The sequence below is a fragment of the Pelodiscus sinensis genome, chromosome 1 (assembly GCF_052426305.1).
Source record: "Pelodiscus sinensis isolate ZL-2025 chromosome 1, ASM5242630v1, whole genome shotgun sequence".
NCBI lineage: Eukaryota > Metazoa > Chordata > Testudines > Trionychidae > Pelodiscus > Pelodiscus sinensis.
Window position 1 is genome coordinate 109,677,706 of NC_143052.1, and position 26,776 is coordinate 109,704,481.

The window sequence follows — 26,776 nt, forward strand, 5'->3', positions numbered from 1 at the left end:
TAAACTAATGTGATGGTGAACCAGTGTATATCCACCGCAGTCTACAGATTAGCACCAGTTCACACCAGCTCTGATTTTGGTCCATGATGGATATACTGCTCTTGACTTGTGCTGCATTTAGATTGTCTGAATATTAGTTTATCTTATAAAGACTTTTTTCACATAATGCAGAGTTTGGCGCACAATTCATCAGCAAAATGGAGACACTGTTGGAATCAATAGTAGCTTATCATAATTGTGAAATAAACTGATTCTTAGAAAATGCCTGACATAGCTCTGTCAACCATCTTCTCTGATCTGGTAAATTAAGAAATAACAAGATGTGTAGTGTACACCTCTCATTACCATCTATTATTAAGGGACTGTCAATAAATAATCCTTTATGAAATATATTCTGTATTGCTTCATCTGGGCCAGATCTTACAGATCTTGAATAAATTAGCATATTACAGTAGAAGTCAAGAAGCTTACACTAGTTAACATCAGTAAGGCACCTGGACTGACATAAGCAGATGATTTTGTCTTAACTTGCCAGCATACAGTAGTGGATTTCACCCACATTTTGCACATTTTTTGTGGATAAGTTCACAGGTAATGGGATAGTCTCATTTTACCACTTTGGCTATTGTATGTAGGCTATAGTAATGTAGTATGTAAATATTGCACAGGATAAAAGGCAAGACCCTGTGTACTGCACAGCAAGCTGGGCCCAAATTCTGCCACAAGATTCCTGGATTCTTTTGCACGCTGAACGTGATGCGGCGGCATGATTTAAATGAAAAATAAAAGGTTTCCGTGAATAAACTAAGAACAAAAATAATGCACATAGCTCAGTTCCCTCATGGTATTATTGTGATACTAAATGAAATGTGTGTAATGTTGTCCCCACATTTTCAGTGTTCATTATGCTTCAGATTCCTTTATTGATAACTGTGTGTGAAGGTTGTCACGGGTGACGCTGGATATTTTGACAGCAGAGCAGGAAGCCATTGAGATCCTTGAAAAAATCTGGCAGCTAGTTTAGAACTTTGGGAGAGCTACTGTAACTGGATGCTTCTGGTAAACCAATCAGCAGTGAAATAGTTAATGTCCTTTTAGGGTGAGAGTTTCAAAAGCACCTATGGGACTTTGGAGCACAAGTCCCAGTGCCTTCCAATGGGATTTATGCTCCAAGGCAGTTTCCCACTTTTAATTATAAATATTGGCTTTCAGAGTTACCAACTCATTATCATGAGCGGGACAGTTTACTCCCCTCCCACAAATGTTGTTTGCCCGTCAATGGTGAATGGACCTGCAAGGTGCTTTCGGAGTGCTAGTGCACTCAGCCAGTGGTACGAATACGCTTATGGGCAGGGCTCGACAAATCGCTGTTTATACTTGCCTGTGGCAAGTAGATTTCAGCCGGTCGCTCAGTTCACTCTGTTCATCAGTGCTGCGCGCACGTGCAGTGCTGGTCTGGTGCATGTGTGTAATGTTGTGCGGGGCTGGCGAGTAGATCTCGCCGCGGTTTGTCGAGCCCTGTTTATGCGTACTCGAGAGAAATCTGGGATGTACGTCAACACAACTGAAATTTGGAGAAAACTGCATTTTTGTTTTAAATTTTATAGTGCTTTATTATTTGTGTACTTTTTACACCCAAAAATTTCATCACCCACCTTTTTTAAAGGGGCACTTTATAAAAAAAAGGTTGAGAAACACTGTATTAGTGCACCAAACAGGAACAGATTTAGCAAGCAGTGACCATGTAGACTGCAATGGACTGTTGGTGGATGTTAGAAAGAGTTGTAGCATAAAAATTCATTGCTGTATAACAATATGTAACATGTGAGTTACATCATGCATTTATAGGCAGTCAGCACTGATGTCTGATGCTCTGTTGTTTCTAATTAAATGTACCTAGAGCTTTATGAGTGCATACCTGATTGGCACTTTAGGGAAAGGCGGTTAAGAACTTGTCCCAGGGGATTCACATGAAAAGGTAATAAACAGACTAGCTACTTTCTTGCTTCTTCAACCTGAGCAGAAGTAATTAGAAATGGATGTATTGACAGGATGGCTAACTTGTATAAGGGTATATAAACTTCCCCTTATGGAAAAGTCACATGGAACTGAACAGAGATGGAATTAAAAGAATTCATTAAAAATTACCCTAGAAACATATTGAATTGAAAAGAGAATGATTCCCTTTAGTTTCTATAGCCTTCTTAGAACTGATCGTAGAATGCTCTAGAGAATTATATTCCTGCTCTAGAATTGTACAGACAGTTGAACATGCTCTTAAATTCTACTGAACTTTTCCATAAAGGTCAGAAGCAGCTTTAGGATGAAGTCTCAGGTGAGGCTGTAATGTCCTCTGTCAGAGCCAGTAAGTGAGGCTAGCAGTGCCACTGTGAGGTTTCAATATTAATATTCTTGTACTAGCATTGATGTAAGAGGAACTGTGTGACATTCACTGGCCTGTGATATGCAGTCAATAGGGAGATGTGAAATTTGTGAATCTGTTAGGCTCGGAATCACACAATAAGAGACCCTTTTCCTCTGCATATGAACATTTCCTATAGAATTGAATTGAAAGTGATAACTTTGTTATGGTTTTTTGAATCACCCTATAATAGATAATTCTTTGGAAGTAGCATGATTGAGACAGAGAGGGCCATGCACCTTTAGGACACACCCACATCCCCACAGATGCTCCTCCTGAGAGTGAGGCACTGTGGAGACACGCAAAAAGGCAGGGAGCAGATTGCGGACGATGTATATTGTTTCCAGTGGCTGTGGATCGGATGCGGATCCATCTGTTTATATGCGCATAGGGCTCTATGGTTAACATACCTATCAAAAGGAGATAAAAACAGCAAGCAAATGGTCTGGAAGCACTTTATAGACTAACAAAACATGTACATGGTATCATGAGCTTTCGTGGGCACAGCCCACTTCTTCAGGAGACAGTTATCTAGTGAATGCTGTAGGTTTTAGGGATAGAAATGTAGCCGTGTTAGTCTGGGGTAGCTGAAGCAAGCAGAATCTGATTAATTTCATCCTTTGGAAGAACTTTGCCATAAGTGTTTTACAGGCAGGTTCGAGCCCTTGAGCAGGGCTGTAGGTGGAGGTTAGCACAGCAGGAGGAGGAGGAATAACAATATGAAAAAGTTCATGTTTTGGCATTCTATTGCCATTGAGTAAGAGCTTTGCAGAGAGAGTTTCCTTTACATAATAATGTTCTTCCCCATAGCAACGCAGGGCTATATAAATAAACCTGGTAAGAGATCCCAGAACTCAATGCCTAAAGCGTGGCCCTTTCCACTGTACAATGTATGTTCCCTCTCAGGCAGGGTGTCGAAGTGGGGAGGGTGAGCAGCCTGGTTGGCGTGTGAGAATTCTGATGTGTTTGGAACAGCTCTTAACTCCAAGCATGCTGAGAGAGAGTTCTGTTATGTTTTTAAGAGGGTTAGTGCATAGGACCCAGGATTTCCTATAGCAGATTAAACCACTGGACCAGCTTGCATGGTTACCTAGCTCTGCCAGTGGCCAATAACTGATGTGTCAGGGAAATGAAGGTGCACAAATGGCTAGTTGCAATTTGGGGCAATGTTTTACATGCCAATGATGGTGGTAACAATTCCTTCCAAAGAGGAAATGTATAGGTCAGGGGTGGGGAACCCAAGGCCCGGGGGTCGGGTGTAGTCCCTGGCTTGCCTGGATCCGGCCCCTGAGGCACTTTGAGTTCAGATTTGTTGGGGTCAAAATCACAAGAGGTATTTCCATAAAATTTCAGGCACTCCGCTGATGACATGAGGTCGCCTGTTGCTTTATACTGAAATATTTTTGGGAGAGTTTGGCCACATTCAAACCGATGTCAGAAAACAGTCTTTGCCTCATTTGAATTTAGAACCTAAATCATCGAAGTGAGTTTGGACCCAGGAGTTTCAATTCCAGGGAGGTATCAGTTTTAAGGCCTGATCCAAAGACATCTAAAAGTAATTAAAAGACTCACATTGGCTCAGTGGACTTTGAATCTAACCTGTTAATCCATCTCTAATTAATATACACAACAAAATAATACTGAACACGAACCAGTGCTCCAGGATAACCCCTGGGATTGCCAGGCATACAGTTTTTGATTGGAACATCTGTATGAAAAAGGACCCTGACACCAGGCTGACAGCTGTGCTGACTGGACCACTAAAAGTCCATTTGGCTACAGTGAGATGGGCAGACTCCATGCCCAGCTCTGTGCAGCTCCTGGGAAGGGATCAGCATGTCCTTCTGTCTCGTAAGTGGAGGTGTGTCAGGGAGGCTTATGTGCACTGCCCTCGCCCTCAGACACTACCGTGAGCACCAGCTCTGCAGCTCTCCGTGGCTGGGAGCCATGACCAGATGGAGCTGTGGGGCCAGTGCCTGTGGGCAGGGGCAGTCCTCAGAGTCCCCTGGCCACCTCTTTGCCTAGGAACCAGAGGCACATGCTGATGCCCATACATCCAGCCAGAGGCCTCACCCCTCTTCACCTCAACCCCCTGCTGAATCACCTCCTGCACCTGTACTCCTCATTTCTGGCCTTATCCCAGAGGCTGCACCCACAGCCTGTACCCCTTCCCACATCCCAATTCCCTGCCCCAGCCTGGAGTCCCCTCCCATACTCCAAACCCCTTGGTAGGGTTACCAGATGGTTTAAAAAAAATAATGCACACACTTGATCTCAGATCAGGGGAGAGGGGGACCGGCTGGGAGAGGAACAGGGCTGGTCAGCGGGGAGCGGGGCTGGCCAGGGAAGATGTGTGTGTGGGGGGGGGGGGAACGACTGGCCAGCAGGAAGCAGGACTGGCCTGGAGGGGGTTGGGGGCAGCAGGGCTGGCTGGGGAAGGGGGAGAACCGGCCAGCAGGAAGCAGGGCTGACCGGGAAGGGGTTGGGGGCAGCAGGGCTCGCCGGGGAGGGGGGGAACTGGTCGGCAAGGAGTGGTGCTGGCCGGAGGGGAGCGGGAAAGGGGGGGAACTGGCTGGCGGGGAGCCGGGCTGGTCCGGGTGCACACAGATCTCAGGGTGTTGCCCGTCCTGCTCATGGTCCTGGCGGGGCGCATGGGCGAGTATGGCCCCGGGGATTCCATCCTGCCCCAGCCCCGCCCCACTCCTCTCTACTGCGTAGCAGTATACTGCCTGGCTGGTAGACATGCTCACGCAGCGTGAGCGTCTCTGTCTACCAGCCAGGCAGTACGCAACTACGTACTGATACTCATGGTAATAATAAAACTTAATTAGAAAATACCGGTCATTTATATGTCCGATATTTTCTCAATTTGTTTCCTGGACAGAAAGCTCAAATACCGGACTGTCCAGTTCAAAATTGGACACCTGGCAACCCTACCCTTTGGCCCCACCTGCTAAACCACAGTTTCCTTTTGCACCCTTAACCCCTTATCCCTGACCACACGCTCCCCAAGCCTGCACCCCCAGCTGAACCACTCACCCCTCCTATACACCAACCTCTTGCCCCTTTCTGGTGAAAATGAGGAAATGAGTGGGGAGAAGGGTGGGCAGAACGAGCAATGGAGGGGGCATAGAGTGAACGGTGGGCAAGGCTCAGAGAAGGGGTGGGGAAGGAGCATGACAGGGAGCAGGGCAAGGGTGTTCGTTTTTTTGCAATTAGAAAGTTGGCTGCCCTATACACCCCACTATTAACTTCTCTTCCCTGTGAAAAGCTGTTCTTTGAAATTGTATGACTTCAGTTATGGGAAGACATCATGCAGTGTAATGTGTAAATAGTCACATTAACTCTACACTGCCTGGTTTTCTGATGTTTTGCTTTTTCTTGTACCAGTAATTGTCTTGCAAGAGGATCTTAACTCTATGTTTCCTGCCAGTTTTTGAGTTTTGGGAATTTAAACACTCTCATTCTGGAAGGGCATTAGGAGCACAAGGCAATTCTGAGTAACGGCAACCTTAACTCCATGTTAACAAAGAGGTTTCTGCATGTGAATTTAGCCAGTTTTTAACCTCTACAATATTTTTCCCTTGTACGCTTTGGACATTTATTTTCTCTAATAACAGGCTCATGTGAGGGTCTTTATTAAAAGCTTTGCACAAATCCAAGTAAAACTATGTCCACTGGGTCAGGATTCTCTACTAACTTTTCCAAAGCACTGCCACAGGTTAGAGAGGCACAATTTCCCCTCACATAATCTGTTCTGGTTTTCTTCTAAGAAGTTCTACTTCTTGGAAGGTTATATTCATTTGTCTTTCCTGCCTTTGGGAATAGTTGCTGCTTAATACTGCATTTTCTCCTTGCTATCTCTTGGTATTTCACACTTGATCTCCCTGAGAACTCTTAGATAAGAATCATCTGGTCCTACATCTTGAGAGTCTAGAGTTTCATCTTAACTTCGTTGCCCACGAAAGCTCATGATATTAAATACAATTTTTTAGTCTCTATGGGTATGTCTACACTACAGCGTTATTTCGAAATATCTTATTTAGAAATGGTTAATTCGAAATAAGATATTTTGAAATAACTCGTCAACACACAAAATGCATTTTAAAATAGCGTTCTGCTATTTCAAAATAGCGCGTCCACACTGATTGGATGCTGAATCGCATTTAAGGCCAGCTGAAACTGGTTCCAGCAGGGCATCAGGACAGTAGTTGCTTTATGTGGCTGCTGCCTGAGGCTATCTGAGGTTTGTGCTTAAAGGAACCCCCCTGGGCAGCAGGTTCTCAGCTTTCCCTGCTTGCTTGCCTACCTTGCTGAGGGACAGCAAAGCATTTTTTTTCTCTGGTTGGTTTGGTTACCCTGACTCGGGACACCACAGCACTCGGCACCATGGAGCCAGAGCTGCCCCTGGGCACCCTGGTGCTCATTTTGGATGTCTTGTTGCAAGCCTGGCAGCAATTGCTGGAGACTGCCTGGCAGCTTCTCCTGTAGCCCAACCCCCAGACCCTCTTCTGGATCCCCCTGGGGGCCGTGGAGGAGCAGCAGCAGCACCCGGTCATCAGTGTGCCCCGCCACATCTGGCATCTGGACACTAGCAGCAAGTGGTGAGACCATATCATCCTGGAGCGATGGGGAGACCAACAGTGGACCCATAACTTCAGGATGAAAAAGGATACCTTCCTCGAGCTCTGAGAGTAGCTCGCGCCTGCTCTGTGGCAACGGGACACGCACATGAGGTCCATCATTCCCCTCCACAAGCATGTGGCCATCGCCCTCTGGGAGCTCTCCACACCGGATAGCTACCAATCCATGGGGAACCAGTTGGGCGTGGGGAGATCCACTGTCGGAGCAATGCTCATGCAGATATGGCAGTCTCCGACCACTGTGCCAGGAGAGGGGGTGCGAAGAGGGGATGGGCTGCCCTAGGGAAAAGGGGGTGCAAGTCCCCTCCTCTGTCCCACCTGCACTACGGCCAGGATTGCAGTGGGGGTTGCTTCTGGGAGTGGGGGCGCGGGGCAGTGGCGGGGAAGGAGCACTGTCAGCCACCCTGGCACCCCAGTAACTCTTAGGGTATGTCTACACTACCACCCTAGTTCGAACTAGGGTGGTTAATGTAGTCAATCGAAGTTGCAAATGAAGCCCGGGATTTAAATATCCCGGGCTTAATTTGCATCTTGCTGGGCGCCGCCATTTTTAAATCCCCGGTAGTTCGGACTCCATGCCCGCGTGTAGCCACGGGCACGGAGTCCGAACTACCGGAGATTTAAAAATGGCGGCGCCCGGCAAGATGCAAATGAAGCCCGGGATATTTAAATCCCGGGCTTCATTTGTAACTTCAATTGACTACATTAACCACCCTAGTTCGAACTAGGGTGGTAGTGTAGACATATCCTTAGTGTTTTTGTGTGTCCCTCTGCAGGTGGTCGAGGCCATCAACAGAGTGCTGCTCCACAGAGTCATCCACCTCACTGATGTGGACATGGTGATCAAGGGGTTTGGTGCCCTGGGCTTCCCCAACTGCGGGGAGGCAATCGATGGGATGCACATCCCCATCCGTGCCCTGGACCACCAGGCCTCCCTCTATATCAAGCGGAAGGGATACTTCTCAGTCATCCTGCAGGCTGTTTCTGACCACAGCCTATCCCTTCCGACCCTGGCTGATGAAACCCTACATGGGACACCTCAACCCCTCCCGACAGGCCTTTAATGCCAAGCTCGGCAGAGCCCGCATCGTGGTGGAGGGGGCGTTCGGCCGGTTGAAGGCCCGTTTTAGATGCCTCCTCACCCGCCTGGATCTATCCGAGCAGAATATTCCACACGTGGTGTCAGCGTGTTGTGTGCTGCATAATTTGTGCGAGAGGAAGGGGAGGCTTTCCTGCCAGGCTGGATGGCAGAGGGCAACCACTTGGCTGGCTTCTACGCGCAGCCCCTCATGGCTGCCAGCCTGGAGGCCCATTGGGGGGCTGTCCGTATCCGGGAGGCCCTGCAGGAGAGATTCCACCTGGAGGAGGAGTAAAGTCTCTCTGGCGTGCCCCACTGGAGCCTTCTGCCTTAATTCCACCCTCATGTCTTTCCACTTTCCCCTCTCTAACCCCCCTTCTTGATGTAAAATAAAAACACAAGTGTTGCCAAAAACAAACTCTCTTTATTGACCATAACTGGGGTGAGGGGGGAATGAGGGTGGGAGAGGGGATGGGGAAACCTGGGAGGAGGGAGCTGGAAGGGGGAGGCAAGGGGAGGAAGGGGGAGGAGAAGCTCAGGGTTGGGGTCCACTTGTCTCCCAGCACTGTGGGTGGAGGACCTCGGCGTCCCTGGCGGAGGGGGAGGAATGGGTATGGAAGGGGGGAAGGAAGAAGTGGGAGGGGGAGCAGGAGGAGGAGCGAGCGATAGCTGGGGCAGCCGCAGGGGCTGGAGTGGCAGCAGGAAGCAATCTCTGCACCAGGGTCTGCAGGTGGTAGCGGATGGCATGGCCCTGGTCAAGCAGCTCCCACAAACTCTCCTGCCACAGTTGCAGGTCTTCCTGTACCCAGTGCTCCTGGCTGCGGACCTGCCTTCGCAATAACCCCAGGTGCTGCTGCTGGTACTCCTCCTGGTTCCGGGTGAGCCTGCTGGCCTGGGTGCAGGAGGATGTCCTGGGCGGGGTGGTGCGCCTGGCACTTGCAGGTGGTGCGGCTGTGGAGAAACATGAGAAGTGGCCAATTATCCCTGGGGACACAGTGGGTGAAGCCCAGCCCCCCTCTGCAAGGCGAGGACAGCAGTTCCTGTAGCCAAACAGACTCTATCCCTTTAAGGGCTCCAGGGCTGGGGGGGGGAAGCGTGGGGGTGGGAGAGGAGTTTTACTGGTTTGGCCCAGAGTGGCCACCAGGGCACCCTGGGAAGGGCTGGAGGCCCCCTATTTTGAAATAAGCGTCTACACAGTGCTTATTTCGAATTAGCTATTTTGAATTTGGCGTTACTCCTCGTGGAATGAGGTTTACCAAATTCGAAATAAGTGCTCCATTATTTCAAAATAACGGCTGTTATTTCAAAATAACTTTGCTGTGTAGATATGCCCTAAGGTGCTACAGGACCACCCGTTTTTTTAAGCTTCCTTCTTCAAGTCCTCATTCTCAGTCAGGATACCATTCTTGGTTTCCCAATCCGAAGTCTCTTTAGAAGAGAAGATTCTTCATTGTTTCACATTATATTTAACTATAAGATTTACCCGGCATCGCTTGGGTCCTTAACTCAATTTTTGGTTTTTGGGGGTTCAGTATGCAGGCAGCCCTGTGGAGAGAGGCATACCCCAGCCTTCTCACTACAGTAGCTTGGGGCCAGGTAAGCACCTCTCCATGGCTGCTGCAGCTCCAGTGGGTACAGCCAGGGGAGGGGCGCATGCCTCTCTGTTAGGGCAGGTCCAGGTTTGTCTACCCCTTGCTCTCCCCAGCCAGAGTGAGAAATGTAGCAAACTGCACTTTCCCCTCACTCCTTGATGAAGGGGAATAACCAGCTTTAGCCACCCCTGGCCCTCTCTAAAGAGGGCCTGAGAGGAGGGGTGTGAGGCTTAGGGTTGGGGCAGTTCCAGATGGTGGGGAGGCGCACACACTCCCAGCCAGCCCTTTTCAACTGCCTGGTGATTCTGTCTCTTTTGTAAAGTTTAACGAGAAGCTGTCCCATTCCAGACACATCCATTTTCCTGGCACAAAGAAACAATTATCTTGCTTTAAGTTATAATTAGAAGAAGCTGTATACCGAGTTTGGTGGCCCTGGAGCTCTTACCTTTAGCAGGTGTTCTTGTACAAACAGACACACTCTCTCAAATATATAGTAGAAGATGAGGAAAATAATTTAGTTTTGGAAGGAATAGATTTTAATCTGTAAAGGTCAGTAGATGTCCATTATTCCAAATACACTCAAACTGATGAAACAATATATCCACTGATGATAATTGAAGCTTACAAATATAAAGCGGGAGAAAAGCCTGTTGAGAGTCTTTGGGTTAAGTTTAGAGTTAGGAGCAAGAAGGATGACGTTGTGGTGGGTGTCTGCTATAAACCACCAGATCAGGTGGATGAGGCAGACGAGGCTGTCTTCAGACAACTCACAGAAGCTTTCAGATCACAGGCACTGGTTCTCATGGGGGATTTTAATTGCCCTGACATCTGTTGGGAGACCAATACAATAGTAAATAGACAATCCAGGAAGTGGTACAAGTGCTGAAAGAACCAGCCAGAGCTCAGGCTCAGCTTGGCCTGCTGCTCACAATCATGGAGGAATTAGTAGGGGAAATAGATGTGGGTGACAGTCTGAGCAGCAGTGATCATGAGCTGGTTGAGTTCAGGATCCTGACCAAAGTCAGAAAGGAGAGCAGCCAAATAGACTTTGGACTTCAGAGACAATTTATGGGCATTAATAGCATTTGTGGCTAAGCACACAATATTAATGATGCAGGGGGAGTCACATCTCATCCTTTTGAGTGTAAGCTGATCATCTAGGGGAGAGGTTGTAGAATTTTCCTCTGCACAATTGGCCAGGTGCATTATGTGGCTAATTGAAACAGCAGTGCTGGCTGGGGCCACAGGCAGGACAATGGACTAGGTGAGCCTAATCTTTGAATAGATATGGCAGCTCCTATCGTGTTCCTAACCTGAAGCCTGATAGCTCTCCATATGCCATTATTTCTGGCTCTTGGACTGTTTGCTCTTTGCAAGGGCTTAAGCTGAATTGTTCAGCTGGAGCACCTGCTGTTGAACGAGATATGAGAGACCTTTTCTTTCTTCCCATGTGTGTCTCAGGTTTGCTGCGCGTCAGGAGTGGATGAGAGTTTTGCAGGGCCTGGGGCAGCACAATTTCGCGCATGTGCCATGGCCACAGCCAACAGGTAGCGCGTGCGCGGGCCTATTGAAGCAGCCGCCCCGCTCGCCCTGCCCTATATCCGCTGCTGCTGAGCATGCTTCTTCCAAGAGGCTGGCTTATTGTGACAGCAATAACAACCATATTCTGAGACCATGCATTCCTGGGCCTGAGCTAGACCTAGCATATGGAGAGGAGCACCCAGATTTCTCTTACACCCTACTGTTACTTATGGTTCTTTGTATGCCCTGCCTCTCTTTCTGGTTCCTTGTCTTGTAGGTTACATCCATTTTCTGAGGGCCTTACAGCCAATATATAAAGCTACCATTTGCGCCCCTGCTGTATTTGGCCCCTGTGTCTACAGGGCAGGGTAAGGATGCAGATCAGTTTGAGAATAGTCGCTATTGGCTTGGAAGCAGAGTCTCACCTGGTGTGATTAGTTGTTACTAGTTCAGAGCTGGTCTTAAGCACAAGGACTCAAGTAACATCAGCAATCCAGTCCGCTAACAGGGTGGTGCAAAGGGGGCAACTGCCCCGGGGCCTGGCAATTCAGAAGGGCCTGGGGCTCCCAGCCACCACTGCTGTTATTGTGGCGGCAGCGGTGGCCAGAGACTGGGCCCTTTAAATCGCTGCCAGAGCCCCAGCCGGCACATTCCGGGCAGCGCTGAAGGGCTGGCAAGGGAGGTTAACACCCAACTCCACCCCTTCTGCCCAGGGCCGCACCCCTTCCAGGAGTGCAGAGCCACTCCCACACACACATGGCCTACGGCCCATCAATTCTTTTGGCCCCCGTCAGTATTTCATGTGTCAGCCCTCCCCCTCCCAATACTCTAGCGAGACCAGCGAGGGAAGTCTGTACACACCACACAGTGCCTCCAGCAGGTGGGCCGGAGAAATGGAGATGCACAAGAATCAGTGAACCACCGCTGGCTCCTTGCTAGGTCTTCTCTAATCATACAGCTGGCCCTGCAATACTGGTTTGCCTACACGTGCACCTCCCTTGGCGTGTCCAACAGAAGTACCTGCCCTACTGCTGAATACTCCAGAACACAAGTCACTTGCTTTCTCCAGTGTGTCCATTTTGCTCTTCCTCACCTCCCTTTGCATTCTCTTTGCTGTAACCTGCCTGTTACCTCGCAGTATCCTGCAACAGGTTAGCAACTCAGTATGGAGGAGGAAGGGACTCAAATGCTGGACGCCACAGGTCTCACTGCTACTTAAGTGGCCAGTCTGATGTTGGAATACTTGTTTCCAGATGAGGCCTGCATTAACAACAGTTTCAATGGCTCAGTTACTTCCCCCAAGTGTCTACCCAGTACATCTGCCTGCATAAGCCAGAAGCAGTGTGGAACTATCAGGGCTTGGTCCTTCAAACCCAGTAGGCATGGAGCTCCCACCCATCAGTGAATGATACTCATGTCCTCTAGTGGGAGAGCAGAGCTTTGAATTGCTCCCTCTTTGGCTTGGGACTCCTCCATGTGTCTGGTGTTCCAGGTGGCTCAGGCAGGCAAGCAAGGGGGCTCCTTCAGCCAGGTTGGGGGGCTCAGGACTCCTCTGGCAGTAGCAGGGTGGTGCGCTGGGAGGGAGGAAAGGACGGGGCAAGGGGCTAGTCTACCCAAAAGGGAGGCTCATATGCGACCCATAAGAATAGAATAAATATTCTGTGCCAGCAGCTAGACTTGTAATTGTGTTGTCTCTGTTTCCTAATTTGTTAGGTGCGTCACAAAAATATTTGTACTGTGCTAAGTATTGGCCCCACTTCTTCTTCCATTATCTCTGAGGCCATCTGCTGATGCCAGCAAGATACTAGCAGCTGGCATTCATTTCAAACCAGACTTCTGTATTCATTATGGGAATGGGCTCGGTGCCAAGTTGCTTTTTTGTAAATTACCACACTGGCTCAGACTAGTGGTCTACCAAGTCCTGTAATTCTACCTCTAGTAGGGGCCAATCCCTGACATTGCATCTGGCTGGAGAACAGCCAGCAATGTCCCATGCAAATTGGAGGTAGGGCGCTTCAGCCTTGCCCCCATGCTCCCTAAAGGACTCTTGGGGGGTAGGAGGATCAGGGCTGGGACAGTCTTGGACCTGTGGGGTGGGGAGCATCCCCAGCCAGCCAGCCCCTTTCACCTGCCTGGTGATTCTGTCTCATGGCAGGAGATTGGGGGGTTGCGATATGACATTGCCTGTAAAAAAAAAAAAAAAGTAAAAGTGTGGTGGAGTGTGGCTATCTCAGGGCAGGGGGTGGGACAGAGGGGAGTGCAGGAGTCAGGGCAGGGCTTTGGGGGCTCAGGGCCAGGAGTTGGGATGGTACAAGGGAGCAATGGCACTATTTAGGGAGGCCCTGGGGGCTGAAGCCCCTCTCTGAAATTTGTACCAGGCAGCTGCTTGCTGTTCCCCTTTGTCACTGTCAGGGAGTGTTATTTCTAGGCATGGACGTAAATGTCAGATAATCATGGGGGGAAAGAGGGGGAGGTGAGAGTGTCACAATTGGAGTGCAAACCAAAATCTGAATTTTGTAGATGAATTCTATTGAACCAGTCTAGGCCCTCAGATCCAGAAGCTCCTGAATTTGGGGACTGTGAAAAATGTGAAACTGAATCTGAATTTTGGTTTCATGGGTTTATCTCGGATTATTTCCTTCCTCTTCTTCTAAATTTCCTGCCTTTTAATTTTGCTGAATGACCCCCTTGTTCATTCAGTGCAGGGGGCAGGATGAAGCAGAGGAAGGGATCAGATTTCCCTATATCCTTTGCCATTGTACCACATCTATCAGGCCACCCCCCTGTGCCTTCATTCCAGGCTCCATCATTCTCACTTTGTGGTCTCTGCTCATACACAAGCCAGTGGTCCTGGGCCAGAGTGTTCAGCTTCCAGAGCAAGTGCTGACCAAGCTCCCCAATCTGGTCTGTAGATAAAGGGCTGGGCACAGCTGCAAGGGAGCCTTTTGTGACATCCAATTTCTGGGGCTAGTTTTCAACAGGCACTGTAGTCAGTACAGTTGAGAGAAGCCTCAAGAGAATGCTGTCTTGTAGTGATCCCCCGAGAAAGCTGCTGGAGCATGCAACATTCTGGCCATGCCCACTGCGCAGCAGGTCAGGTGAGAGCGGTGGCATAGAGATGGCTGTGCTAGTACATGATTCCTCATTGCCAAGGGAATCCTCTGCTATCCGCTTAGGGCAGCATTTGGTCCAGTTTGTGCAGTAAGAGCTGTACGTAAGGGCCAGAGCAGAACCCATATCCGTTGTGTAACGTGCCTGAATCCTGAAAGAACGTAGTACCTGGCTCTCTTCCATGTGTGTTCCCTCATCTGCATCCGTGGCTATGGCTATGTCTAGACTGCCAGCTTCTTTCAGAAGAAACTTTTCCGGAAGAGATCTTCCGAAAAAAATTCTTCCGAAAGAGAGTGCCTACGCTGCCAAAGCACACCAAAAAGCAATCTGCTTTTTCAAATTATAGTGTCCACACAGAATGGACGCTATCTCATATGTAAGCTGTGATTACTATGGACAGAGTGGCCACCAGAGCACCTGTGCTTTTTCCTCTTTCCTCTTCTTCTGAAATAACTCCCTCTTCCCTGTTCACACACGCCTTTTTGCAAAAGAGCTCTTTTGGAAAAAGGCTTCTTCCTTGTAGAAAGAGGTTTACCTAAGTTGGAAAAACCCCTCTGTTCTTTCAATTTTTTTTTCGAAAGAACACGATTGCAGTGTGGACGTAAGTGAAGTTTTTTTGGAAAAACAGCCTTTTTTCTGGGGAAAAAAACCCTTTGCAATTTAGAATACCCTATGTTTTCACATTTCACATGGAAGCAACAGAAATCCAGAGGGATGGGTAAGCTTGGAGAACATAAGGTCTTCCTACATATTGACTGTATTTTCTACCACCTAAACTCTCACTTAAAGAAAAAGTGGCTTCTGGCCCATCTGGCACAAAAAGCTGTGATAAGTTAACCTGAACCTTGATACTTTGTTGGCCTGCAGCCAGACAGACTGAAACAGCTGCAACAAGAGGTTTTTGAGCTTTCCCTGGTCATCTTAATTCAGCTGTAATGTGGTGTTTTACACAGTACAAGTCTCTCAGTTCCTGCTAGATCAGCTAACTGCCAAAGCAACTTCTCCAGACCTGTGGAAGAGCTCTGTGATGCTCAAGTCTTGTCTTTCTCACCAATGGAAGTTGGCTCAATAAAAGATATTACCTCACCCACCTTGTCTCTCTAAAGCAAAGGCAAAGCTTTTACCAGCATGTTACTCCAGGCCATGAAATAGGGCTCTTCCACGGCACCTGGGCTCATCGGTTAATCTTAACAGTTACACACTGCCCCCCCCCCCCCCCCCGCCCCATGCTGCAGTGCGGTGGGGGAGCAGGCAGGAGCCAGTAAACTTAAAAGCTGGCTCCCCGTACATACCAGCTCTTGTGGAGCCACATTCCTTCCTCTCCCCCAGTCTGCTGCCTCTGATACAGAGGCAGCAACACTGGCTTGGGGGTGTATGGACTGTAGAGGGGAGAGACAGGCAGGAGCCAGTGCTCGTCGGGCAGGGCCGGCCCAAGCCATTTGTGCGCCCCAGGCCCCGAGAGCGTGGAGCCGCCCCCACGAGTGCGGCGCATGTGCAGCCCCGCCCACAGGCGTGCGGCACCCCTTGGCCCCGGCGCATGCACGGTCCCGCCCCTGGGCACCCGGCGCATGCGTGACCCTGCCCCTGCCCGGTCCGGCAGCCCCGTGCGGCACCCCCTACAATGGTGTGCCCCGGGCGGTAGCCTGGTCAGTCCATAGCTTGGGCCGGCTCTGTCATCGGGATACAGAGGCAGCAGTGCAGAGGGGGGCCTGCGATTCCCCAGGAGCCGTCTCCCCCTGTTGTAAATGTGTAACAACTGAAATTTTCAGTGGTTACATGTTTATCTAAATCAGGGGTCTCCAAACTTTTCAGCCCGAGGGCCGCATTAACTATCAAACAGCAGTTCGGGGGCCGACTACACACTTGAGGTCCAAATAAAAAACAATCAAAACATGGATGTTGTTTTTAATTATTTATTTAATATTATTTTATTCAGTTATTATTTAATAACACATTGATACACTACACATGAACACCTGTATTAGTGTGAATGGTGAAATTGTTTCCTGGATGCCAAAATAGCAGACATTTCTGGCTTTAGATTTGTTGTCCCTAACATCAACAGTGACCTGAGATTATCATCGGACAAGTTTGTTCTCAAATTGTTCTTCACATATTTCATTCTTGAAAATGTTTGTTCACACAGGTATGTTGTTCCAAAGATTGAAAGGTACCTTGATGCAAAAGTTTTGACATTAGGAAAGTCTTCCTTGGGCAAAAACTGGTAAAAACCCACCAGTCCTATTTTGAACTTGACCCGAAACAATTTTTAAAAATTCTTATGATTTCTTAAGTTAAACTTACCTGAATATAGTGTGCAAATATATCCACTTGTGGTAGAGAGATTGTTGCTTTTAATGTTTCCTCTTCAGAATATTCGCCTGCGAATCCGTTTCTCCCGGAAGAGGGGGGGGCTTTTCCCCCTGCTCTCCCCTTCCTCTGCACGCTGTCCTCCCCTCCTGCTTGCCATCGCTCACTCCTCCCCCGCCCCGGGCGAAAGGGGTCACCTTTTTAAAGTTCCCGCCGGGGTTCACGTTCCCCTGCACGTCGCCAGGCGGGCGTTACCACCACCGCCCATCCTGCCCCCTGATTGGCCGGCTGCCCTGTCAGTCTGGGCGGGGGAACGCCGCCCGTGCTAACCCCCGCCCCCTGCGCCGTTTGCCGCCACGCGGCCGCTTGTCAGCGGAGCGGCCCGCTTCTCCTGCCCCGGCGCGGCGTGAGTACACGCCGCACACCCCTGACAGGGTCCCCCCCCCGCGGCAAGAAGGGCCCGTTCGGCGGCGCCCCAGGGACGGGCGGGGGTCGCCTCGTCACACTGGCACGCGGAAGAAGGCGGGGCCAGACAAAAAGGTCTCCACGGGCCGGATGAGAGGGCCTCGCGGGCCGCATCCGGCCCGCGGGCCGTAATTTGGAGACCCCTGATCTAAATAAACGCATTTTAACATACCTAATGAATAGTATCCTTGGCAATGGGAAGATGTACAAAGGGAATGAAGTGTGCCATCTTTACCAGATGATCCACTATTGTCAGTGTAGTATGGCATTGTTCAGATTCTTGGAATTCAGTGAAGTCCATTGTGAAGTTAGCCCAAGGCCACAAAGGGGTCTCAGAAGGTATTGACATTCCAAAGGGCTTAGTTTGGGGAACTTTGGTATGACCACAGATATCACAAGACCTGAAGAAGGCCTGAATATTGAATCCCGCATTTGACCATCAGAATGGAAAGCATGCCATGCGAGTGGGCTTTGCTTGACTGAAGTGGCCAGCCCAAAGTAGGGCTGCCAGGTGTCCGCTATTCTACCGGACAGTCCTGTTTTTGGGCCCCCTGTCTGGTTAAAAAATCCAGAAAATACCAGACATGCACAAAGACGGAAGCCTGGCGGGGCTGGGCGAGTGGCTGTGAGGCAGGGCGCGATTGGCGCTGGGAGTCCTGGCAGCGTCTGACGCTGTGGGGAGGAGGAGAAGCCCTATCCCTGTTTCTGAGCGTGTGGTGGAGCCGCAGCCGGACTCACTCGCGCTTCTCCGGACCGTGCGTGGGACTGACAGCACCCTGGGATCTGCATGTGCCCGGGTCAGTCTCCTTCCCCCCCCCGCTTCCCCCGACCCTTCCTGACCAGCTCTGCTGCCCCCGACGCCCTCCCGGCAACCCCTGCTTCCTGCCAGTCCGTTCTTCTCCTCACGATCTCCCCAGGCCGCCGTGCTGCCCCGACCTCCTGCCCCCGGTCCCTCCCTCTCCCCCAGCCAGCCGCACTGCCCTGACCCCCCTCATCTCCTCCAGCCAGCCGCCCCGGCTTCCCGCCCACCAGTCCCGTCCCCCCATCTCCCACGGCCAGCCGCACTCCCCCCGCCCTCGGCCAGCCCCTCCTCCCCCCCCAATCAAGTGTGTCCGGCATTTTTTCTAAACCTACCTAGTAACCCTAAGCTCAAGGGATGACATGGCAAATGCATACAGGAGCCAAAAAACGATCGTCCCTCAGAGACATAGTTTCCTCTGAGAACTAGGAGAAGTCCATTTTTCTGTGTCAATTTACCCTATGATTCAGTTTGGAAGTTTGGAGTGTCCGGGCAAAGGACCCATTTGGTAGGGAGGAAAGTATGTGTAGTAGGAAGAAGGTCTGAAACACAAGCCCTTGTATCTGAGGCCTGGGCTAAGTATCAGTAAAACTTGGCTGCTATAAAGCAAAGTTTAAGTTGTGAGCAAGAGACAGGCCCTGCTTACATAATCAGACAAGAAGAAGGCTAATACTGCAAAAACAGACATTGTGCTAGGCACAAAACACACAAGTATCTTCCAGAAGGATGATACCAGAACACCCCACGCCAAATATGAAACAAACACATTCCCCCAAAATAACAGGAACACATGGACCTCCTTAAAATAAAGTCAGCATGACAGTGTGATGGATAGAAACATACAAGGTGATGGATGTTAATTGGCAATGTCAAAGGGTGTTCACTAACTTTGTCAGAGGGGTAATAAATAACTTGTGTGTAGTGATGTATAAAATGCAGTCTCAGAGGGAGTGTCTTCATCTAGCTGAAGGGGGGAATGGAAAGTCCTGTCACTCACTGAGCTGCATCTCTTGTCGTAGGCATGCATGTCTTAGTATCCTCATAGAGTCTGCCAAAGTCTGTTTCTGTGCATTGTTGGCAATAAACCTGGTCTGGTGCCTTCAGACCTTAATAGATCTTGTGGTCATTGGGTGGCTCACTGGAGGTCTGATGTGCCATCTGAGCAGAGCTGGGGCAGCACACTTGCAGCTGAATATCTATCAACAGTATGGTCATGAAGAAATTGGCTAGATGCTCTGCCAAGGAAGTGATATGATTTCAGGATGCTGGAAGCTCTTCTTTGGATTCCTAGAATCGCTGGCATACTCTTCTTTGCAGACACACCATCTTCTTTCCTGTTGTGGAAGCCAGGATGGTAGATGATAGTAAAATCAGACCTAGAAAAAAAGAGAGCCCAGCGTAGCTGTCATTGAATTAGAGCTACAGCAGTGCACAGATTTATGTGACCAGTGAACACCAGAAGTGGGTGTCTGATCCCTTCTAAACAGTGCCTCCAGGTCTCAAAAACCATTTTGAAGGCAAATATGTCCTTGTCTAAAATTTCATAATTGTGCTCGACAGGCATGAGCTTGCAGGAATAATATGTACAAAGATGAACTTCTTGGTTGAGGACTTGTTTCAGAGACAGCACAGCCCCAATGGCAATGTTGGAAGCATTAGTTTCCCGTGTGAATGGATAACTTGGGCCAGAATGTGGCTATGTCTACACTGCAAGCTTCTTGAACAGGATGCTTTTTGCAGAAGAGATCTTCCACAAAAACTTCTTGCACAAGAGTACGTCCACACTGCAAAAGCACATTGAAAAAGCGATGCGCTTTTGCAGAAGAGAGCATTCAGACTGCATGGACGCTCTCTCAAAAAGAAACTCTGTTTGCTATTTACAGAATGGCCAGCAGGGCACCTATGCTTTTTTTGATGGCCTCTTTTTGCACAAAAAAACCCTGTTCCCTGTCCATGCACGCTTTTTTGTGCAAGAGCTCTTGTGCAAACAAGTTTTTCCTCGTAGAAGGAGGAATAACTATTGTGCAAAAACCCCTCTGTTCTTTCTATTTTTTGTGCAAAAATGCGCTTGAGGTGTGAACGCGCTGAGTTTTTGTGGGAAAAAAGCCATTTTTCCACAAAAACTCTGTAGTATAGACATAGAGGCTATGTCTAGACTGGCATGATTTTCCACAAATGCTTTTAACGGAAAAGTTTTCCGTTAAAAGCATTTTCGGAACACAGCGTCTAGATTGGCACAGACGCTTTTCCGCAAAAGCACTTTTTGCGGAAAAGTGTCCGTGGCCAATCTAGACGCGCTTTTCCACAAAAAAGCCCCGATAGCCATTTTCGCGATCGGGGCTCTTTTGTGGAAAACAAATCTCAGCTGTCTACACTGGCCCTTTTGCGCAAAAGTTTTGCGCAAAAGGGACTTGCCCGAACGGGAGCAGCATACTATTTCCGCAAAAAGCACTGATTTCTTACAGTAGGAAGTCAGTGCTTTTGCGGAAATTCAAGCAGCCAGTGTAGACAGCTGGCAAGTTTTTCCGGAGAAGCGGCTGATTTTCCAGAAAAACTGGCCAGTCTAGACACAGCCAGATTGTGTGAGAAGAGGCATCATGAGGAACTTCACTTTCAAATAATCAAAGCCTTCCTGGGCTTCTGGTGGTTTTTTTCAGCAGAGATGTTGTAGGGCTCACGATTCAAAAGTAATCTCATATAAAGCGTCTATGGAAACTCACAAATCAAACGAAGAGCTGAATTTCTTGACTGATGCGTGGTGTTGTGTAGTCGCAAACCACTTGCACCTTCTAAGGGTCCACGTGGCCTCTGTCAACGGATAGAATGGAGCCTAAGAATGTAGGCTGATTGAAGACACATTTCTCTAGCTTAGCACAGAGCCCATGTCATCAGAATCTTTCTAGGACCTTGCGCACACGCTGGTTGAGAATAGATTGGTCATCAGAGTAAGTTAGGATGTCATCTGAGTAAGTGACTAGACCCATTGGTTCATTATATCTTGTAATACATCATTAATTGGATACCGAAAGGTTAGTAAGTCCCAAAGGCATCATCAGATATTCAAAGTTCGAAAAAATGGTTGTCCATTCATTGCCTTAGTGGAGTCTAACTAGGCTATATGTCCCTCTGAGGTTTACCTTGGTGAATTCCCAGGCTGCTCTTACCCAATCCCAGAGCTCTGGGTAATGGATATCAATTCTGAGCTGTGATTTTATTTAGAGTATAGTAGTCAACACAGAGTCATAAGAAGCTATCATTCATTTTCATAAAGAGGACAGGGGCCCCACCAGGGATGTGCAGGAGAAAACTTCTCTCCAGATTGTCAGATTCTGTAATCCTTAAGGGCAGCTAATTCATGTTCCAACATGGAATGCATTTGGCTGAACAGAGTCTTGGCTCCAGGCTGTAAGTCAATCAGGCAGTCATATTCCATGCAAGGGAGTAGTGTCTGTGTTTTGTTTTTTGCATAAGGCCTGATGGAGTCTCTGTAGGACTGCCTCTTCAGTGCCAGCTTGGTGTGGGTCATTAAAGGTTGTGGTAAAGGCCCTCAGGAAGGCATAGGCCTCTAGCATAGGGGGAGATATATGTGCTTTAGCAGAGAATCATCCTGTCCAGCCCTTACCTTTTAGAAAAGAATGACTAGTGCCACCTTTTGCCTGGTCCATCTGGTAGTCATTGGGCCACAGCAAGAAATGGAGCCCCCCAAATTTGCTGCAGGTGCCACTGTAGATATCTGGTAATGGAACTGTGGGTATGTGCAGTATGGGCCATGGGACCATAGGCGATGGTTCCACCTGTGGCACTATGATCTGTTCTTGCAAGGTGCTTTTTTCTGCCTGAAGCTGGTGCACTACAACATGTAGGGCTTGGTTTTTCACCTGTCAGGGAGCGGTCAACTCCTGGAGACTGGCTGGCCCCTGTGGTACTGTACCCATAGATGCTGGGAGTGGCAGCCCCAGGTTAGGTGCAAGCCCTTTAAATAGAAACAGTTGAAAGGGTTCACGTGTCCCTGGCCCCTAGGAATGGGCTAGCAGCGAGGCCGGGAGCAGAGAGACCTTTACATAGTAGGAATTAAAAGGGCTCACAGCTTCTGTCTCGGCTAACATGATGTCTGGGAGCTGCAGGGGAGGTGCAAGCCCTTCCAACTGTTGCTATTTAAAGGCCCCACCCCTTCTACCCGAGCCCCCCGCCCCTTCTAGGGCAGCCCACAACCACTTTAAAATTTTTTGAAGTGGACCCGCTCAAAAATTATTGCCCACCCAGGTCTAGGAAGATACTGAAATGGTCCGAGCCAGCTGTAATGCTCATTGGTTGTAATGCCTGTTGACAGGACTGGGAGCAGTCTGGATCAGTAGCCAAGTGTGTACCAGATAACCAGGTCAATCTGTATCAGAGGCGGTCTGGAGAGTGGTCTGAGTTCTCTCAGGCATCAGTAGCCAGAAAATTCAATTAATGGGGCTGGTTCAGTGGGTTGGGGAGGGGAGGTTAGGCAGAGCAGCAAGGTAGGGTCAGGTGAGGCAGCGGGGCAAGGAGGTCGAGGGCTCAGACATCTTCTTGTTCTTGAGGGCCTTTTATATAGTTCAGATATACAATGAGAATGTTGCCTACAATATGGCTGCTTGGGGGCTGTAAGACTGGAGCACTAAGGCTGTTGGTTAGGGGCACCAATTCAAAGTTTCATCATGATACAAGGGCTAAGGAAGCCACCTGAGGCACTGACAGATCTGGCTTCATTAGAGCCAGTGTCGTGGCAGACTTGATGTTAACTTTTCGTGCAGTACTTCAAGCACCTTGAATAAAAGGTGCTGGACAAAAGCAAAGCAGGAGTTGTGTCATTGGGGGTACATCTTCACTGTGGCTCTATTTTGGGATACTTCTGGTATCCCAAAATAGCTATTCTGCATCTTTTAAACAAGCCATTATTTTGAAATAGGTTTTGAAATAACATGCTCAGTATTCCGACATCCCTGTAAACTCGTTTCATGAAGATTAAGAGATGTTTCGGAATAGTGCTCTACAGCACCAAATTTCTAAATATGCTATTTCAAAATGCACTTGAAATAAGCTATGCAGTTTGTGTAGCTCAAATTGCGTAGCTTATTTCAAGCTACTGGTTCAGTGTAGATGCACCCTGACTGGCCAGGCTGAATATTTCTGGGGCAAGAGGGAGGTTACTGTAAAGAGAGGAGGTGCAACCTGAAATTATTGTGTTTGCTTGCTTGCTTGCTTGTTTTTTGTACTGGGTTTTGACATCTCTTTTCTCTTCCTCCTTGCAGGATATGGGAGCTGGAGGGAACTGGCTAAAGCCCTGGCAAACAGGAACATCCCCGCTGTGGACCCAAACCTTCAGTTTTACTATCCTCAGAAGCCAATACAGCAGGTAAGGAGGGTCAGGGGTCATCTTAAGCATTCCGGGCAAAATTCTCCTTCTAGGTCTAGAGTGCAGATCCCAGCTCCTCTGGTCTTTTCTCTCTACGTGATCAGAATGAGAGCAGGACATGGACCAAGTTCTGATTACAGTTGCATCGATGTAAATACACAGAATAACTCCACTGGATTTACATCAGTGCAGTGGAGATGAGATTCTGACCCTATAGATATATTGCACAAGAAAGGATATGTAAGAATTATGAGATGAAATTAAAACAGGGAGAATTTAGGCTTAAGATTAAGGTTGCGGGGGGACCTGCATGTCAAGGGAGTCGTCCCCCGCCCCTTATTGGCCCAGTACAGGGTTGGTACATCCTGTTACACAGGCATCAGGTCTCCCTATAGAATAAGGCAACTTGCAGGAAGCAGGGTCCAGGGTCCCTGGCAGGGCTGAGCAAGCATTCAGTTCGTAGCGTCTGGATTGGGCAGAGCAAAGCAATCACTCTGTGGTCCCTGAGCCTTCCGGCTGGGGCAGGCAATAGCAACTGGGAGTTCTGACCCTCTGGGCAGGGCAGAGCAAACAATCGATCTGTCGCCCTGAGCAGGAGCGAGAGAGCAAGCGAGCAAGCAGTAGCTACACATAGTGGCATATGTGAAAGGGAGAAGAAATGAGAAAATCTGCACCCACCTACTTTCCCCCACCCCACCCTTCTGCCCCTGTTCTAATCCAGGGCCACTGTTCCCTATAAGGTGCGTGGCAGCACAGCTTCACAGGTGATTAGTCAGCCGTGCCCAATCAGAAGCTCAAGGCTCCTTAGAGGGATCACTGCCCAGGGCCCTGTGAAACCAGGAAATCCCCTATTAAGGGTTTAAGCATCAGCTTCCATTACATTCCCTGGGTCCTTTTGCAAGGTACATCTTGGGCATCTCTTTGGTTGGCAGTGGCTTAGCATCCCAGTCAGTCCCTTGCCATAGTCTGGTCATCTGCAGCATAGTCTGGGTCCATCCTTCATGCCGCTTGGAGAGTTGCAGGAGCTTGAAGTATACATCCTTCCTCCCCTCCTCAGATAGCCCAGACTAGCTGCACTCTTTCCTCCTGAGGCAAGCACAGCAGGAGGGTGGGGGGGGGGGAGGGTTTCTGGCCCCAGAGCGATTGGTCAGGCACCACAGACCCAATGCAGGGTTAGTACACCCCATCCCAGCTTGGGAAAAGTTAATAATGAAAGGTCAGATATATCACACACACAAAGGGTACATCTACACTGCATGCTCATTTTGAAATAAGCTGCTCTGGAATAGTTATTCTGAAGTAACTTATTTCGAAATAGCACGTCTGCACTGCAGAGAAGCCTCAAAATTAGTCCAAGGCAGGCTTCCCTAATGTAGTCATGCTACCTCAGTTTACAGCCCCAGGAGGCACTGGGGAGGAATAAATTAGAATGGCCCTGGTGAGGAGCTATTACAGAATAGTTGCAGTGGAGTGTCTACACATGCCTTATTTTGAAATAACTATTTTATAGGAGTTATTCTTCCTAGAATGAGGTTTATAGATTTTGGAATAAGCCATCTATTATTTCAAAATTATTTCAAAATAACAGAGTGGCTGTGTAGACGCTCGCATTGTTATTTTGAAATAATGTTAGTTATCTCAAAATAACTGTGCAATGTAGATGCACCCTAAGGAATAATCTTACAAAGGAAGCGATAGAGATTGCTCAAAGCTCTGGAGAAGAAACACAGGTGAACAATTCATTTGCAGCTCAAAGTTTGTGATGTGGTCAAATGGAGTAGTAAGGTGACTTGGGTCCTTCAGCTGACGTGAATGAAAGTAGAGACTAGTTAGGAGCAAGTTAATTATGTAGAAATATTATTGGAAAGAAGCAGGCCCTGATATCAGAAATAAACAGACTCAGACTTACAGCATATACTTTGGTCATGTTAGGCAAAGAAATGGAAATGAGAAAGTTATTATGGAGGGAATGGTGGTGGGTTATCCCAGAAAGTGTTGCCAGCGAAGGAGGGAGGAGGTGAGGGAGGAAGAGATGGATGAATAGATAACGTGCAACAGATCACTGGCTGATGAATTCTTGAAGTTAGTGATGGAGCGGGGAAGCTTTTCAAAATTCTGCTGTGATGTCACTGATATTGAGACATAAATTAATCTATTGTGCAAATTTGCATTTCAAAGCCGCCGGGCACATGCTGTTTGCTCACTTGCAGGGGTGCTGCATTGAACTAAACTGTAACTCTATATACAGTATAACAGAAACCATTTCAAACCAGGGGGTGGGACAGCAGCCCTGCACCTCTAGTTCCAGTATCTATCTTCACATGGACTTGTGAAAGCTTTTCAACCTGGGTGTATGTGATCAGTTTCTTATAAGTTGATCTTTCCTTTTATCTGCATGTTTTTTAGAACCAAGAACAGCAAAGAGGTGTGAGGAATAGGTCTGTTTATCCAGCCGGGGAAATCTCCGTCCCTTGGATCCCAGAGGTTGGTATTTTCTGGAACCATTTGCTACTAGAGGATTGTAACTAGAGGCCTCTGTTTCTCTGGGAGACCAGTGACTCCCACCCCCATCCCTGTTTAATGAAAGCCTTGGTTCTGTAGACCACAGAAACAATCTGGAAAGACAGGAATTTCTAGATTCCTGGAGATTTGGCTTCTGACCCAGCCACCAAGGCACCAGGAATCCACCCTCAGCCTCTGGAAGGCAGCCAAATTGCAACCCCCTTAAAGATGACATTTATTCAGAGCTGAGAAAGAATTTAACAGGCAAATACATGACTGTGGCATGTAAGTATCTCATGCTGTGCTATTGGTCTGGCATTTGCCTGTTATCCACTCCCTGTATTTTGTACATAGATATCTCCTGGCTTCCGTGACACTTCTGATAAGCAGAGACCTTCCCAGGTGACCCTTGAGAACTTAAGTAAATATTTCCTTTGTTTTCTGTATGCCTCATTTACTCTTCCCTCCACTCTCCCCTCATGGTACTGCTGCTCTTCAGAAATGGAGTAATGCAGTATGCTGCTAATGAGAGAAGCACTGACCACTGGGGCTATGCAAATGAAGCGTGGATTAGCATTGTCTTGTGCTTCATTTGCATACTCTCTTCCGATCTGTTTTTGCGCGAGGGGTTTTTGCGCAAAAACAAGCAGTTTCCTTTTTGCGCAAAAACGTTTCCTTTTTGTGCAAAATCCCCTTTTCGCACAAGATCGGTATATCTCCTTTTCTGAGGCATAAGGATCTTGTGCAGAAAGGGGTTTTTGCGTAAAAAGGAAATGTCCACACTGCTTGTTTTTGTGCAAAAACCCCTTGCGCAAAAACAGATCCGAAGAGAGTATGCAAATGAAGTGCGAGAAAATGCTAATCTGCGCTTCATTTGCATGGGCTCTTGTGGCAAAACTCGTAGTGTAGACGGAGCCTGGGCGTTTTGCTAACTTAATTCCAGAAGCGGACTG

The 26,776-nt window shown here is 48.5% G+C and overlaps 1 protein-coding gene across 1 annotated transcript in view; it reads left to right on the top strand.

Moving 5' to 3' along the window:
- Window positions 1-26,776, top strand: part of B4GALNT3 (beta-1,4-N-acetyl-galactosaminyltransferase 3) — a 108,293-nt gene that overhangs the window by 37,048 nt on the left and 44,469 nt on the right. The window contains exons 2-3 of the mRNA XM_075940924.2: window positions 23,218-23,321; window positions 25,728-25,805. Coding sequence (XP_075797039.1) covers window positions 23,218-23,321; window positions 25,728-25,805 — 182 coding nt within the window. The remainder of the gene's footprint in view (window positions 1-23,217; window positions 23,322-25,727; window positions 25,806-26,776) is intronic.